The sequence below is a fragment of the Emys orbicularis genome, chromosome 9, assembly GCF_028017835.1.
Source record: "Emys orbicularis isolate rEmyOrb1 chromosome 9, rEmyOrb1.hap1, whole genome shotgun sequence".
Taxonomy (NCBI): Eukaryota; Metazoa; Chordata; order Testudines; family Emydidae; genus Emys; species Emys orbicularis.
The window spans coordinates 100,206,740-100,221,003 of record NC_088691.1 but is presented as its reverse complement, the minus strand read 5'-3'; the positions used below and the strand labels follow the sequence as shown (position 1 = coordinate 100,221,003).

The 14,264-nt window shown below is 55.8% G+C and overlaps 1 protein-coding gene across 1 annotated transcript; it reads left to right on the top strand.

Moving 5' to 3' along the window:
- On the top strand, positions 1-6,370 carry LOC135884145 (matrix metalloproteinase-23-like). The gene is made up of 7 exons (XM_065411437.1): positions 1-77; positions 1,330-1,466; positions 1,932-2,099; positions 4,425-4,589; positions 5,073-5,183; positions 5,402-5,528; positions 6,133-6,370. Exons 1-7 carry the CDS (start codon positions 1-3, stop codon positions 6,368-6,370), a joined length of 1,023 nt encoding a protein of 340 aa, XP_065267509.1.
- Positions 6,371-14,264: the final 7,894 nt, after the last annotated feature.

The following is a 14,264-nucleotide window of genomic DNA, read 5'->3' as shown; positions in this document are numbered from 1 at the left end:
ATGAGCATGGGCAGGAGGAGACGCTATGCCATCAACCCACTTGGTTATAAGTGGGACCATGTTAATCTGACCTATAAGTGAGTCTACCAGGGAGGACAGGGGTGCGTCAGCCAGTCCTGCAGCTATTCCCATATGGGGCTCCCTATACGGAACTCAGCTGAGCCCTCTTTAGCCTGGCCCACAGCCCCTGTCCCTTGCTGTTAGCCCAGTTCTTGGATGTCCCTGTTTGCACCGCTTAGCTTTAAGAGGCCTCAGAAGGTGGCCTGGCTCCACAGCGGAGCCTGCCCCTGGCTCCCAGCGCCTCTGCACCATTGCTTGTCTCTGGAGAGAGGGGACTCCCTGACCCCAGCCTTTGCTAGCAGGAGCTAATTGCTTCCTTCAGGGCGGTAACAGCCACGTGGCTGCCAGGAGCCCAGAGGTCTCTGCCAGATGCTCCAATGCTCCCACTGCACAGGAAATGGGGCCCTGACTCTGCTCAGAACCTGCTCCCCCTGGGCTATGGGTGGCAGGGAGCAGGGGCTGCCTCTTTGAGCAGTGCCTCTGCCTGCTTGGGGGATCCAACCAACCCAAATAACCCCCCACCCCGCTGCTGGGCTATATGACCCCATGGGGATAGGTAGGTACCCAGGGTACAGAAAGAAGAGGACCCAGGCACCCTGCTGCTGCACTTGCCCTAATACAGTCTCTTTCCATGCTGTGCAGACAGGACCCTTCCACCTAGCTAGATGCACTGGGGAAGGGGCAGGGCTGGGAGCTGGCCTCAGCTCTCAAGAAATGGTTTGTGGTATGAAGGAGTTTGAGAATTGTTAATGTAGCCAGCGCTCCTGCCCCACCCTGCACAGCGCCCCCTACTGGGCGAGGCTGGGACACCCACACACAGACAGCGCTCCTGCCCCACCCTGCACAGTGCCCCCTACTGGGAGAGGCTGGGACACCCACACACAGACAGCGCTCCTGCCCCACCCTGCACAGCGCCCCCTACTGGGAGAGGCTGGGACACCCACACACAGACAGCGCTCCTGCCCCACCCTGCACAGCGCCCTCTACTGGGAGAGGCTGGGACACCCACACACAGACGGTGCTCCTGCCCCACCCTGCACAGCGCCCCCTACTGGGAGAGGCTGGGTTTGGCTCAGCTGGGACCTCCTCCACCACAGCCAGTGCTCCTGCCTTGCTCCCTACAGCACCCCCTGGTGGGAGAGGCTGGGGCTGGAGTAGCTGAGGGCATCCTGCACTCCTGCCCCTTCCCTACAGCAGCCCTGGCTACAGTAGTAGAAGCTGGAGGAGCAGCTGGTGCCCATGGGTCACCCTCCCCTCCTCCTGCTGCAGGATCCTGCAGTTCCCCAGCACGCTGAACAAAGGTGACACAGAGAGAGCCATTGCCGCTGCCTTCCGCGTGTGGAGCGACGTCTCGCCCCTCAGCTTCCGGCGCCTGCCCCCTGCCCAGCTGGCTGACATCACCATAGGTAGAAATCAGGGGCTGGGGGTGCCATTGGCACAGCACCCCTGTCTCCCTCACTGGTGCTCTCCCTGCCTCTTCTCAGCCCTCCGATCTCCTCTCCCCGCTTCCTTCCTCCCGTTTATGCAGATGGCTCTGGGGTTGCCTCTGGGGGTCGCAGACCCAAGCTGCAGGGGAGCCATCTCAAGGGCTTTGAGACCATGTGCCACCCCCGTTCACTCCTTCCCTGCTGCCGGACCCTGCCCCAGCAGAGCATCCATGCAAGCCCACAGGCCCTGGCCAGCGCACACCTGGCACCGAAGAGGGGCTGTCACAGGCAGACTTAGCAGATCCAATCACACCTCCCCCTCTCCATCAAGTTCCAGAGCTGGGATTCCTGCTCCCAGCCACCAGCAGACTCACTTTGATACCTTTGCCCTGGGATTCACATGCCCTCTGCTTCCAGGACGTCTTTCTGGTTGTTCTTGGGCAGGCTTCTACAGCTTTAACCACACTGACTGCTGGTTCTCCCCGCGACACCCCTGCTTCGATGGGCTGAACGGGGAGCTGGCCCATGCCTTCCTGCCGCCCCGGGGCGAGATCCATTTTGACAACCACGAGTTCTGGATCCTGGGCCGCTCGCACTTCAGCTGGAAACAAGGTATGAGGGAGCACTCAGTGGCCAGAGGTTAGCAGGGCAGGCGCCTCTCCTGTCCTGAGATCCCTCACAAACAGCCTTGGGTTGGTTAGCACCTCCGTGAGGTTCATTATCCCCTTCACCAAAGCACCAGCTCCACCCTGCGCTGCACGGCTAGGCCAGATTTCCTAATCCCTAGCCCTTTCTCCAGGGAGAGCTCTCACCCCTGGCACCATCAACCCCCAGTCTGGTCACTCCTCTCCTCCTCCATCAGCCCTTTCCTGGGGGAGCCAATTAAGTGATGGGAGTGGTCACCCTCCCAGCAGGAGCCCACCCCCTACAGCTACCTGTGCCACAGCAGGGGCCGGGGGGGGGGGGGGGAGGATGCACATACTACAGCCAGCAGGGGGTGCCTTGCTCTGCTAATGCTGGGGTGGGTAAACTTTTTGGCCTGAGGGCCGCATCGGGTTTCATAAATTGCATGGAGGGCAGTTAGGGGAGGGGGTCGTGGTCCGGCCCCCACCTCCTATCTGACCTCCTCCCCGGGACTCCTGCCCCATCCAAGCCCCCCGGTCCCTGATGGGCCCCCCGGGACCCCTGCCCCATCCACACCCCCCGCTCCCTGTCCCTTGACCGCCCCTGGATCCCCGCCGCCCCATCCAATCCCTCCTCTCATTCCTGACGGCCCCCCCGGGACTCCTGCCCCATCCAACCACCCCTTCTCCCTGTCCCCTGACTGCCCCCAGAACCCCTCCTTCCTGACTGCCCCCCCCCGGGACCCCTGCCCCCATTCAACCCCCTATTCCCCCTCCCGCCCCCATCAACGCCCCCGCCCCCTGATCACCCCCCGCACTCCCCTGCCCTCTATCCAACCCCCCCGCTCCCTGCCCCCTTACCGCGCTGCCTGGAGCACCAGTGGCTGGCAGCGCTACAGCCAGGCCACGCCGCCGACACCGCGCAGCACAGCGCACCGGGTCAGGCCGGGCTGCCCCAGGAGCTCACAGCCCCACCGCCCAGAGCATTGCGAGGGAGCTGAGGCTGCGGGGGAGGGAGGACAGCAGGGGAGGGGCCAGGGGCTAGCCTCCCGGGCCAGGAGCTCGGGGGCCGGGCAGGACGGGCCCATGGGCCAGATGTGGCCCGCGGGCCGTAGTTTGCCCACCTCTGTGCTAATGCTATAGAGCCGGATGCCTTCCCAGCGGCAGCCCTGGCTAGGCCAGCCCAGGAGGATGGGATTCTGCTTGAGACTAGCTCATGGCAGCTCCACCGCAGGGGGAGAGATTCCAGCTCGTCTGGGCTCCTCCCAGCTCCGCTCAGGGGGAGATGACTTGTGGCCAAGGCCAGCTTGGAGCAGCGCCAGCCTATGATTCTCCCAAAAGTCCCGGTTCAAGTCACAGCTGCATGAGCTTGTGCTCCAGGGTGGCTTCTTCCGGGGCCCCTAGACTAGTAGAGGTCGGGGCCGGGAATTGCTCACCCACCACGAGGCCCCTCTGCTGTGGGTTCTGCGGGGATCTGCTGTCTCCCCCTCCCAGTGGGTTTGGGTTGAGGTGCCGTCCATCTGCAGATGACACAGGGGCCTTGCCTCTCTCATCGCCCCAGAAAGCTGCAGTGTCTCTTTGGGGGCAGCCAAGCCGGCGAGCTGGGGAGGAGCGAGCTGGCTGCAGCTCAGACAACGTAGGTGAAAGGTGGGAGTATGGAGGGAATGGCAGGAGGAGCCTTCCCTGTGGCGGCGGGCGGCCTCCGGCCAGTGGGGCTGCACTCTTGGGGGGCCTGTGGATGCCCCACTGTTCCTTGAGCCCTGGCAAGGGGACATAAGTGGCTCTGCACCTGCTTTTGGCACCTGGGTGTCATTTCCTCCTGGGTGGTGGGTGCTCTCCCACAACCCTGTCCTTCCTCAGCTCGGAAAACAGAGGGCACACGTGGGTAGACCCACTACGAGGTTATATGAAGAGGCACAGTGTAAAGTCATATGAAGATTATCAGAGATTTATCTACACTCCCACCTTTGCAGCTTGCTGCTCCCCTATTCGGGCGTGTGTGCCAGGCTCCCAGATCCTGCCAGGCTGCAGGGTGAGGGCCCAAATTCAGAGCCCTCCCCAGGAGCCCCTTGTGTTGCTGCGTGGGGCGGGAATTCCCTGACGTCGGGTTGGGTTAGGACAGGAGCTGTGTGCGGGGGTGGTGGGGAGCTGCAGCGGATGCTTGTAGTTGGGTAGCAGAGAGGAGTCAAGCTGAGCTTGCTCGGAGTGTGCTCCAAGAGCCCTCTCCCTGCACTGACGTGGCTGGGAGCTGCCAGGGCTGGCGCTCCAGCCTGTCTGCGTGGCCCTGCTCCCTTGGGGCGCTCTGTGCTTGCAGGGGTCTGGCTGAATGACCTGGTCCAGGTGGCAGCTCACGAGATCGGCCATGCCCTGGGCCTGTGGCATTCGCGGGACGTCCGCGCGCTCATGCACCCAAACGCTACCTACAGCAGGACTTGGCGCATCGGCCAGGACGACGTCTGGGCTGTTCAGCGACTGTATGGTAAGGGGGTGCCAGGAAGTGCCAGCACTGATGCGTGCCCAGCACCTAGTTGCCATCTGGCCCTAGAAGAGGGGACTGTCCCCCTGAGGGCTCCCTCTGCTGAGTCACTGTCCTGCACTGAGACAGTGTCCTACATTGGCCCAGCTGCATCCAGCCAGCAGCCCAGAATGTAGAGCTGCCTCGGGGTCACCTTGGAGTAACCTATGGATGCCCAAGCAATCATTATGGGGGCGGAGTCACTGGGAGGAAAATGAGCAAAGGGCAGTCCAGGCCAAAGGGTGCGATAAAGTGTGTGACAGGCAGTGGGGATCGGATGGGAGCCCCCAGCCCTCAACCGGGGGTTGCACTGGCTGGGACTCTTCCATCCCAAATTCCTTGGTTGCTTCTGTGCCAAAGGTCAGTCCCCCATGTGGCTGGGCCCCAGGGTGGGAGCTGCAACACTCAGCTCCTCTCGGGGCCCTGCCCTGCGTGCTGTCCCTGCAGGCTGCGTGGACGAGAAGCGGCAGTGTGAGCCTTGGGCCCGGCTGGGATTCTGCACGCGCCGGCGAGCCTTCATGAAGAGGCACTGCCCCAAAATCTGCAACTCCTGCTTCGGTGAGACACCCCCACCCTGCTGCTGCCTGGTGCTATGAGCTACAGAAACCAGCTGCCCACAGGTCCACCGGCCCTGCCCAGCCCCCTGCAAACCAAATGCCACCTAGCACCTCCCATGCCCCTCAATCCCCATCAGGCCTCTGCAGTCTGAGGAGAGGCCTGGGGGAGCTGCGAGTCCCCTCCGCTGTTGGCATCACCGCTCTTTGTCTCTCTTTCAGAGCCCCCTGCTGTCTCCTCCTCCCCCTCTGTGCGTTCCCCCCACACTCACACCAAGTACATCTCCGAAGGGAGAGTCATAACCTTCCGCTGTGGGCTGAATTCCTCCAGGCCACACCTGCAAGTCAGGTGAGTCACTGCCCCCTGCAGCCGGGGGCCCTTCTTGGGTGCAGAGCATTCACTCTCCCCGCAGTAGCCACCAGACCTGCCCCAGGTCTCTCTAGCCCCATAGGGCTGACCTCTGCTGTAACCTCCTTGCCTGGAAGCTGATGTCTTCCGAGGGGGAAGGTCTTTCCCAGTACAGCTCGCTCTCCTGGAGCTGGTGTCTGTGCAGATGCTGCCAGCTGTGGAGGGCAGGAAGGAGGGAGGCTACGGCTTTGGAAAGGCAGAGCAGATGGGGTTCAATGGCCGCTGAGCCTCGAAAAGCCCTCTAATAAGGAGCAACCAGGGGCCTTGATTCTGACCATGCCTGAATGACACAAACCTCTCCACCGTGTTCTGTGTATAAAGTCCCTGTCCCTGACTAGCAGGCACAGCGGAGAGATGGAGGGAAGGGAGAAATGGCCTGATCTCTGCTGTGGCTGGGAGTGATCTGGGCAGAGGGAAGGAGGCTGTTAGCAAACCAGGAGCTGCAGGAAAGGCATTAGCACTCGTGGGGTGACGCTGAGTGATGGGTCCAAGGAGGCTGGTGCTAGTTGAGAGCAGCTACCTCGTGTCCCTCTTTCTCTTGCAGCTGGTACAAAGATGGGGCGCTCCTTTCACGCTCTGTTCCCGGCTTTGAGCTGCTGCCGTGCCAGGAGCTGCACGTTCGTGCCACCGAGTTCAGCGAAGGGCAGTACACGTGCTTGATCCGCCACGCCAGCAGGATCCTCCGGGCCAATTCTTGGCAGATAAAGCTCAAGGCCAGGAGTCCTTCCCCTCACAAGCAACCAGGGCTCCGAAGGGACATGCAGGGAAATGCACGTGCCTGATTGATTCATAGGGCAAGGGATGCATGCACAATTGTGAACATGTGCCTCAGTGCCCCAGGGCCCTGCGTGGGGACAGTATCGTCCCTGTTCTTCACAGCAGACTCATTGCTCGGGTCTCTCATCACTCAGCATCCTGCCCCATCTCCTCTGCTTCCTCCTCATCCTGGTCACTTAAACCAGGGCTGGCCAAATAGCAGAGAGTTCAACGCCAGCACCCTGCTCCTTTCATTGACCCACTCCCGGTGCTGGCAGGAGCTGCTCTGCTCACTATTCCCGGACCAGGGCAGAGATCTCCTGCTGGGAGGAGGTGAGGGTGAGATTATCTGCCTGCTTCCCCAGGCCCTCTTCTTGCTTTCATTCCTCACCTACCCAGTTAGCTGGTGTCTGTGAGCATGCCCACTCCCCTCTCCCATGCACCTCAACCCTGTGCTTATATCCTGATCCACCCTGCTGTAGCCCTGTCAAACCAGGAGCTGAATAAAAACCCAGGTGAGAATTCCAGCCGCCTGCTTCGGCCCTTTTTCCTTTGACTTAGCTGCTCTTTTCAAGTAGTGATCCTGTCATTTCCAGTATCCCCAGGCTGGCCCAGTGCAGCTGGTAGCGCAGTGCCTCATCTTGGGCAGCCCTTAAGGGCGTGGATGTTAGTTTTCCTGGAATAGATCCTTGCAATTTCCCGCCAAACAAGTTATCTGAACGAAACCACAGCAGAGTGGGCTGCAAACGCTGATTATCCAAAGCTCCCTTGTGACTGGCTGCTCTGGCCCTTGGGCGATGTCTCCACTGTTCATTAACTCCCTCTGGCGCCCAGCTAGGCCCTGTCACTTAGCAGCTCATAAGGTGAAGAGGGCTGCAGACAGCTACCTTACTGGATAGAAATACACACCGCCTCTCCTTCCAGCATCCTCAGCGAGGATTGGAAGGGAATGAGGGGCTGAAGCAGAAAGTGGTATTTTAACTTCTGGGGGTAAGAAAAACAAACTTTTGAGCTTACACAGAGCTGTTCTTCAGGTCTGGGAAACTCACTCAGAGCTGGTCTGTCGGCTTCCAAATACCAGCGTGATGAGTGCAGTGCAAGCACTGGACTAGACTATTTGAAATCATTGCTATAGCCAGTGAGTTGAAAGTGGCTATTGCGTCAACATCTGCTTCTGAAACAGCTGGGCTTCTGGGGGGAGAGATGGGTTCCAATAGCCCACGGACCCTTTAAAGGAGCAAGAAAGGGGTAGGAAGAATGAATCATCCCTAACTATGTGAAAATAGTTGAGAGGAAGAGATTCTAACCTTCCTGTTGCTTGAACTTTTTGATAGGAATCACTTTTCAGAGTGGAGGAGACTGCATAAACATCACAAACCTGTGCTGAGAGCAAGGAAAAGGGGGTTTAAAAAATGAAATGCCAAATGCGTGTGCCCTACCCTAACTAGTTGTGCTGCGGGGCATCCTCTGGCTCTAGAGACTCATAGACTCATAGACTTTAAGGTCAGAAGGGACCAATATGGTCATCTAGTCTGACCTCCCGCATGATGCAGGCCACAAAAGCTGACCCACCCGCAACAGAATCTTCCAGCCTGCGACCCCTGCCCTATGCTGCGGAGGAAGGCGAAAAACCTCCAGGGCCACTGCCAATCTACCCTGGAGGAAAATTCCTTCCCGACCCCAAATATGGCGATCAGCAGTACCCCGAGCATACAGGCAAGATTCTACAGCCGGACCCTCATTTTACCCGCGATGGCACGTTAATGCCTAATTGACTAAAACCACGTTATCCCTTCAAACCATTCCCTCCATAAACTTATCAAGCCTAATCTTGAAGCCAGAAAGGTCTTTCGCCCCCACCGTTTCCCTCGGAAGGCTGTTCCAAAATTTCACCCCTCTGACGGTTAGAAACCTTCTAATTTCAAGCCTAAACTTCCCCACTGCCAGTTTATATCCATTCGTTCTCGTGTCCACATTACTACTGAGCTGAAATAATTCCTCTCCCTCCTTGGTATTAATCCCTTTGATATATTTAAAGAGAGCAATCATATCCCCCCTCAGCCTTCTTTTGGTTAGGCTAAACAAACCGAGCTCCTCGAGTCTCCTTTCATAGGAAAGGTTTTCCATTCCTCGGATCATCCTAGTGGCCCTTCTCTGTACCCGTTCCAGTTTGAGTTCATCCTTTTTAAACATAGGAGACCAGAACTGCACACAGTACTCCAAATGAGGTCTCACCAGCGCCTTGTATAACGGAAGCAGCACCTCCCTGTCCCTACTAGAAATACCTCGCCTAACGCATCCCAAAATCGCATTAGCTTTTTTCACAGCCACGTCACATTGCCGACTCATAGTCATCCTGCGATCAACCAGGACTCCGAGGTCCTTCTCCTCCTCCGTCACTTCCAACCTATGCGTCCCTAACTTATAACTAAAATTCTTATTAGTCATCCCTAAATGCATCACCTTACACTTCTCACTATTAAATCTCATCCTATTATTTTTACTCCAATTTACAAGGTCATCCAAGTCTCCCTGCAGAATATCCCGATCCTTCTCCGAATTGGCAATACCTCCCAACTTTGTGTCATCCGCAAACTTTATCAGCCCACTCCTACATTCGGTTCCGAGGTCAGTAACGAATAGATTGAATAAAATCGGACCCAAAACCGAACCTTGAGGAACCCCACTGGTGACCTCCCTCCAACCCGACAGTTCACCTTTCAGTACTACCCGCTGCAGTCTCCCCTTTAACCAGTTCATTATCCACCTCTGGAATTTCATATCGATCCCCATCTTTTCCAATTTAACCAATAATTCCTCGTGCGGCACAGTATCAAACGCTTTACTAAAATCGAGGTAAATTAGATCCACTGCATTTCCTTTATCTAGAAGGTCTGTTACTTTCTCAAAGAAGGAGATCAAGTTGGTTTGGCACGATCTGCCTTTCGTAAACCCATGTTGTAATTTGTCCCAATTGCCATTCACCTCAAGGTCCTTAACTACTTTTTCCTTCAAAATTTTTTCAAAGACCTTGCATACTACAGAAGTTAAACTAACAGGCCTGTAGTTACCCGGGTCACTTTTTTTCCCCTTCTTAAAAATAGGAACCACATTAGCTATTTTCCAGTCCATCGGCACCACCCCCGAGTTTACAGATTTATTAAAAATTATCGCCAAGGGGCTTGCAATTTCTCGCGCCAGCTCCTTCAATATTCTAGGATGGAGATCATCCGGTCCGCCCGATTTAGTCCCATTTAGCTGGTCAAGTTTGGCTTCCACCTCTGATACTGTAATGTCAATCGCCCCTCCTTTATTCCCCTCTGTCCCGCTCCCTCTATTCCTAAGCCCTTCGTTAGCCTTATTAAACACCGACGCAAAATATTCATTTAGATATTGTGCCATGCCTAGATTATCCTTAATCTCCACTCCATTTACATGCTTCAGCGGTCCCACTTCCTCTTTCTTTGTTTTCTTCCTATTTATATGGCTATAGAACCTCTTACTATTGGATTTAATTCCCCTCGCGAGGTCCAACTCTACACGGCTTTTGGCCTTTCTCACCGCATCCCTACATGCTCTGACCTCAATAAGGTAGGTTTCCTTGTCGATCTGCCCCCTTTTCCATTCTTTGTACGCTTTCTGTTTTTTCTTAATCGCCCCTTTGAGACGCCCGCTCATCCAGCTAGGTCTAATTCTCCTGCCTACTAACCGTTTCCCCTTTCTCGGGATCCAGGCCTCGGACAGCTCGTGCAACTTCAGCTTGAAATAATCCCAGGCCTCATCTGCCTTTAGCTCTCTAAGTATGTTAGCCCAATCCACTTCCCTAAGTAGTTCCCTTAATTTATTAAAGTTGGCCTTTTTGAAATCGTAAACCTTAGTCACAGTTTTATTTCTGTTAATCCTTCCATTTAGTTTAAACCGAATTAGCTCATGGTCACTCGAGCCAAGGTTGTCCCCTACTACCATTTCCTCAACTAGGTCCTCACTACTCACCAGCACCAAATCTAAAATGGCATCCCCCCTCGTCGGTTCAGCTACTACTTGCTGAAGGAATTCATCTGCTAGCACGTCTAGGAACATCTGAGCCCTATTATTGTTACTAGCATTTGTTCCCCAATCTATGTCCGGGAAGTTAAAGTCCCCCATGATCACACAGCTCTTATTAGTTTTTATTTCCTTAAAAACATTAAATAGTTCTCTGTCCGCATCCAGGCTAGATCCCGGCGGTCTATAGCACACCCCAAGCAGTATCTCAGGGGAGGCTCTATTAGTTCTTTTACCTAGTGTAATCATTGCCCAGACAGACTCTGTCTTATCCATTCCATCACTTATTATTTCTTTACATTTTAGTTCATTATTCACATACAGTGCCACACCCCCACCTTTACCTTTTTTCCGGTCATTCCTAAACAGCACATACCCTTCGATACCTGTACTCCAGTCATGACTACAGTTCCACCATGTTTCAGTTATTCCTACGATATCAGGTTTTATTTCTTGGACCAGGAGCTCCAGTTCCTCCATTTTGTTACCTAGGCTTCTCGCATTGGTGTATAAACATCTTACCGTATGCTGTCTATCCTTTCTCCCATTAGTTATGCACTTTGGTACGGACCCCCTAGTGTCCATCCGCCCCCTCCTTCTAATGTCCAATTCCCTACCCCTATCTATATCTGCGCTTATCTCTTCGCCCTCATTTTCAGTGTTGGAATCTGGCGTGGAGATCAACTGGACATCTCCCAACCGTCTCCCCCAAGTTCCTAGTTTAAAGTCCTTTTGATGAGATGAGCCAGCCTCCCTCCCAGAAGTCTATTTCCTTCCCTACTCAGGTGAAGTCCATCCCGCGAGAACAGCTGTCTGTCCCCGAATGCCTCCCAGTGGCCATACATCCCAAAGCCCTCCTTATAGCACCACTCCCTCAGCCAGCTATTTATCCTCACAATCCTGTCTGCCCTTTGCTGTCCTTCTCTAGGAACAGGCAGAATCCCACTGAAGATAATCTGAGCCTCAACTTCCTTAAGCGTCTTCCCCAGCCTGGCATAATCTCCCTTGATTCTCTCTAGCGAGAACCTAGCCGTGTCATTCGTTCCTACGTGAAGGACGATCAAGGGGTTCTTACCTGCTCCCTTTAGGATCCTTTTCAACCGCAGGTCCACATCCCGTATCTTAGCGCCCGGCAGACAGCACACCCTTCTGTTTTCTGGGTCCGCCCTGGTCACAGGCCTGTCTAACCTCCTCAGTAAGGAGTCCCCAATCACATAAACCTGCCTTTGCCTAGGGGCAGCGCAATCTACCAATCTATCCCCTGTCCCGTGCGGCCGTAACTCCTGTCTGTCTCCATTTTCCCTTATAGTCCCCCTATTGCCATCCTGTATCCTCCCGGGGCCGAGTATTGATGCCGTCTCCATCAACTCCTCCCCCCTGTCTATTGGACTAGCTGCCCTTCTTTTCTTCCTCTGCCTCCCACCATCAGTTACCACCTGCTGCGTCCCCTCCTCGTTAGCCAAACACCCAAACCTGTTCCTGAGTTCTATTTCCCCCTCACTAGCCCTCCTTTTCCTTGGCCTGCTTCTCACGGTCACATGCTTCCACTGCTCTTGTTCTCCCCCCGACATTCCCCCCTCACAGACCATAGCCCCCGCTTCCACCTGCACCCCTGAGCATTCCCCTTCAGTTACCCCTTGCTCCTTTGCTCCATTAGCTGTTCAAACCCCCTTCTAAACTCTACCAGGGTCTCTACCTGCATCTCCAACCCCCGAACCTTTTCCTCTAACAGGGCAAGTAGGCGGCATTTCATACAAACATACAAACCTGTTGGGTACTAAAAGCGTCTTTCCTTTTGAATGCTCCATGCGTCCGGAGCGGCAACAGGAACCTGTCACTAATGCACCTGCTATTGCTACTTATTGCTGTCTTAGAAGACAAAAGCAACTCTAGGTCTAGCCCCGATTTGGGCTCCTTGCCTTTAGGCTCCCACCTGCCCCCGTTTTCCTTAGGGAGGTCAGGACGTTAGCTGCAGGGAGTCAGAAACCCAGGTGCTGGAACAATTTGTATAGTAAAAACAATGAAGAGTCCTTGTGACACCTTAGAGACTAACACATTTATTTGCCCAAATAAATTTGTTAGTCTCTAAGGTGCCACAAGGACTCCTCATTGTTTTTGCTAATCCAGACTAACACGGCTACCACTCTGCAATTTGTATAGTGGGGGTACTGAGAGCCATTGAACCAAACGGTAAATGCTGTGTATGATGGAAACCACTTCAAGCTAAGGGGTGCGGCAGTACCCCTAGTTCCAGCACCTATGGTCAGAAAACAAACAGCTCCTCTATGTACATCAACGTTTCGGGATGTCTCGAGTGGCTGCTTTGATGCCTGCATGCCTGTGTTACCCTTGGAGTACTTTGCTGTCGTCACATAAGTTCAGTAACATTAGTTTGGATCCGATGAAGTGGGCTGTAGCCCACGAAAGCTTATGCTCAAATAAATGTGTTAGTCTCTAAGGTGCCACAAGTACTCCTGTTCTTTTTGCGGATACAGACTAGCACGGCTGCTACTCTGAAACCTGTCATTAGTTAATATCTTGGGAGGCACCTTTTCTGCTCCCTACTGCAGCCAAATCTCTTGTTCGGGCCTTTGTTACGCTGTCCTTGATTACCGTGTCATCCTCCTCTCTGGCCTCCCCATACTGTCCCCTTCAGTCAATACAAAACACTGCCCCTCAACTCATCCTCCCTGCCTGTTGATTTCACAAACGTTTGTGAAATGCTTAGCACGTAATGAAATAAGGTACATTAGTCTGTCCCTCTTGGGAGATGGCTGGCGCAGGCTCCCCTATTTCAGTTATTTTTCTGCCTGCCTTCCCTGGCCCCTTTGACCCGTTCAGGTGCCAGCTCCTAGCGGTGCAGTTCTCCTGTGGGTGAAATAAACTCAGGCCCTGAGTTGTGGGGGCCACAGCATGTGTCTGGGCCTGATGTATGGTATCAGAGGCTGGGGCGCTCCCCACAGACCCCACTCCTTCACCTGCACCACAGCAGATCACTGCTGGCCGGCAGCATGTCTGCCAGAGACCCAGTGCTGTGCAGGGCAGGGGCATCGAGGGACGATAGCAGCCCCTAGAGCACCATTTCTCAAATTGGGCTTCCTGACCCGATTGTAGGAGGGTTGTGGAATTGCCACCCTGGCTTCTCTGCTGCCTGCAGAGCTGGGGGGCCGGAGAGCAGTGGCGGCTGGCTGGGCGCCTGGCTCTGAAGGCAGCGCTGCCGCCAGCAGCAGCAGTGCAGCAGAAAGGGTGGCCTGGTATGGGGGTGGGGCCATAGTCACTTTTTTTGGGCAGGGGGGTCACCACAGCCTGAAATATTTCCAAAGGGGGGGTCCCAGCAAAAAGAAATGTGGGAACCCCTGTGCTGGGGCCCCCCAGCTGGGCAGAGTCATTGATGGGGGGCAGTGAGAGGCCCGAAGTCCCCAGCACCCCTGGGGGTCGGGATCCCCGCCAGCTGGTTCCCCCAGGCTACCGGGGGTGGGCTGGGCCGAACCCCTCAGTTCCCAGCAGCCCTCACCCCATCAGCAGGGGGGCGGGGCCCAACCTCTGATCACTGGGGCAACCACGTTGTTGCCCCGCCCCTTGACCTCTATGCTCTGCTCCCTGCTCTAGAGCCCCGCCCCCGACCCCGGTTCACACACTGCGCATGCGCCTCCCTGTCCTGGCGGGAACTTCGAGGACTGCGCGCCCCAGGTAGAGGCGCATGCGTGGGACTCCCTATCCCGCCGTCCCTTGCGCTGTGGCTGGTCCCGGACTCGATTTCCCGGCAGCCCGCGCGCGCGGCGGACCTTTTCCCGGCGTGCCCCGCGCTTCCCCCTTTTCCAGGACTGCGTGGCCCGGTGTGGGCTGGTCCGGGGCCTGCGGTCCGGTGCCGGGGGC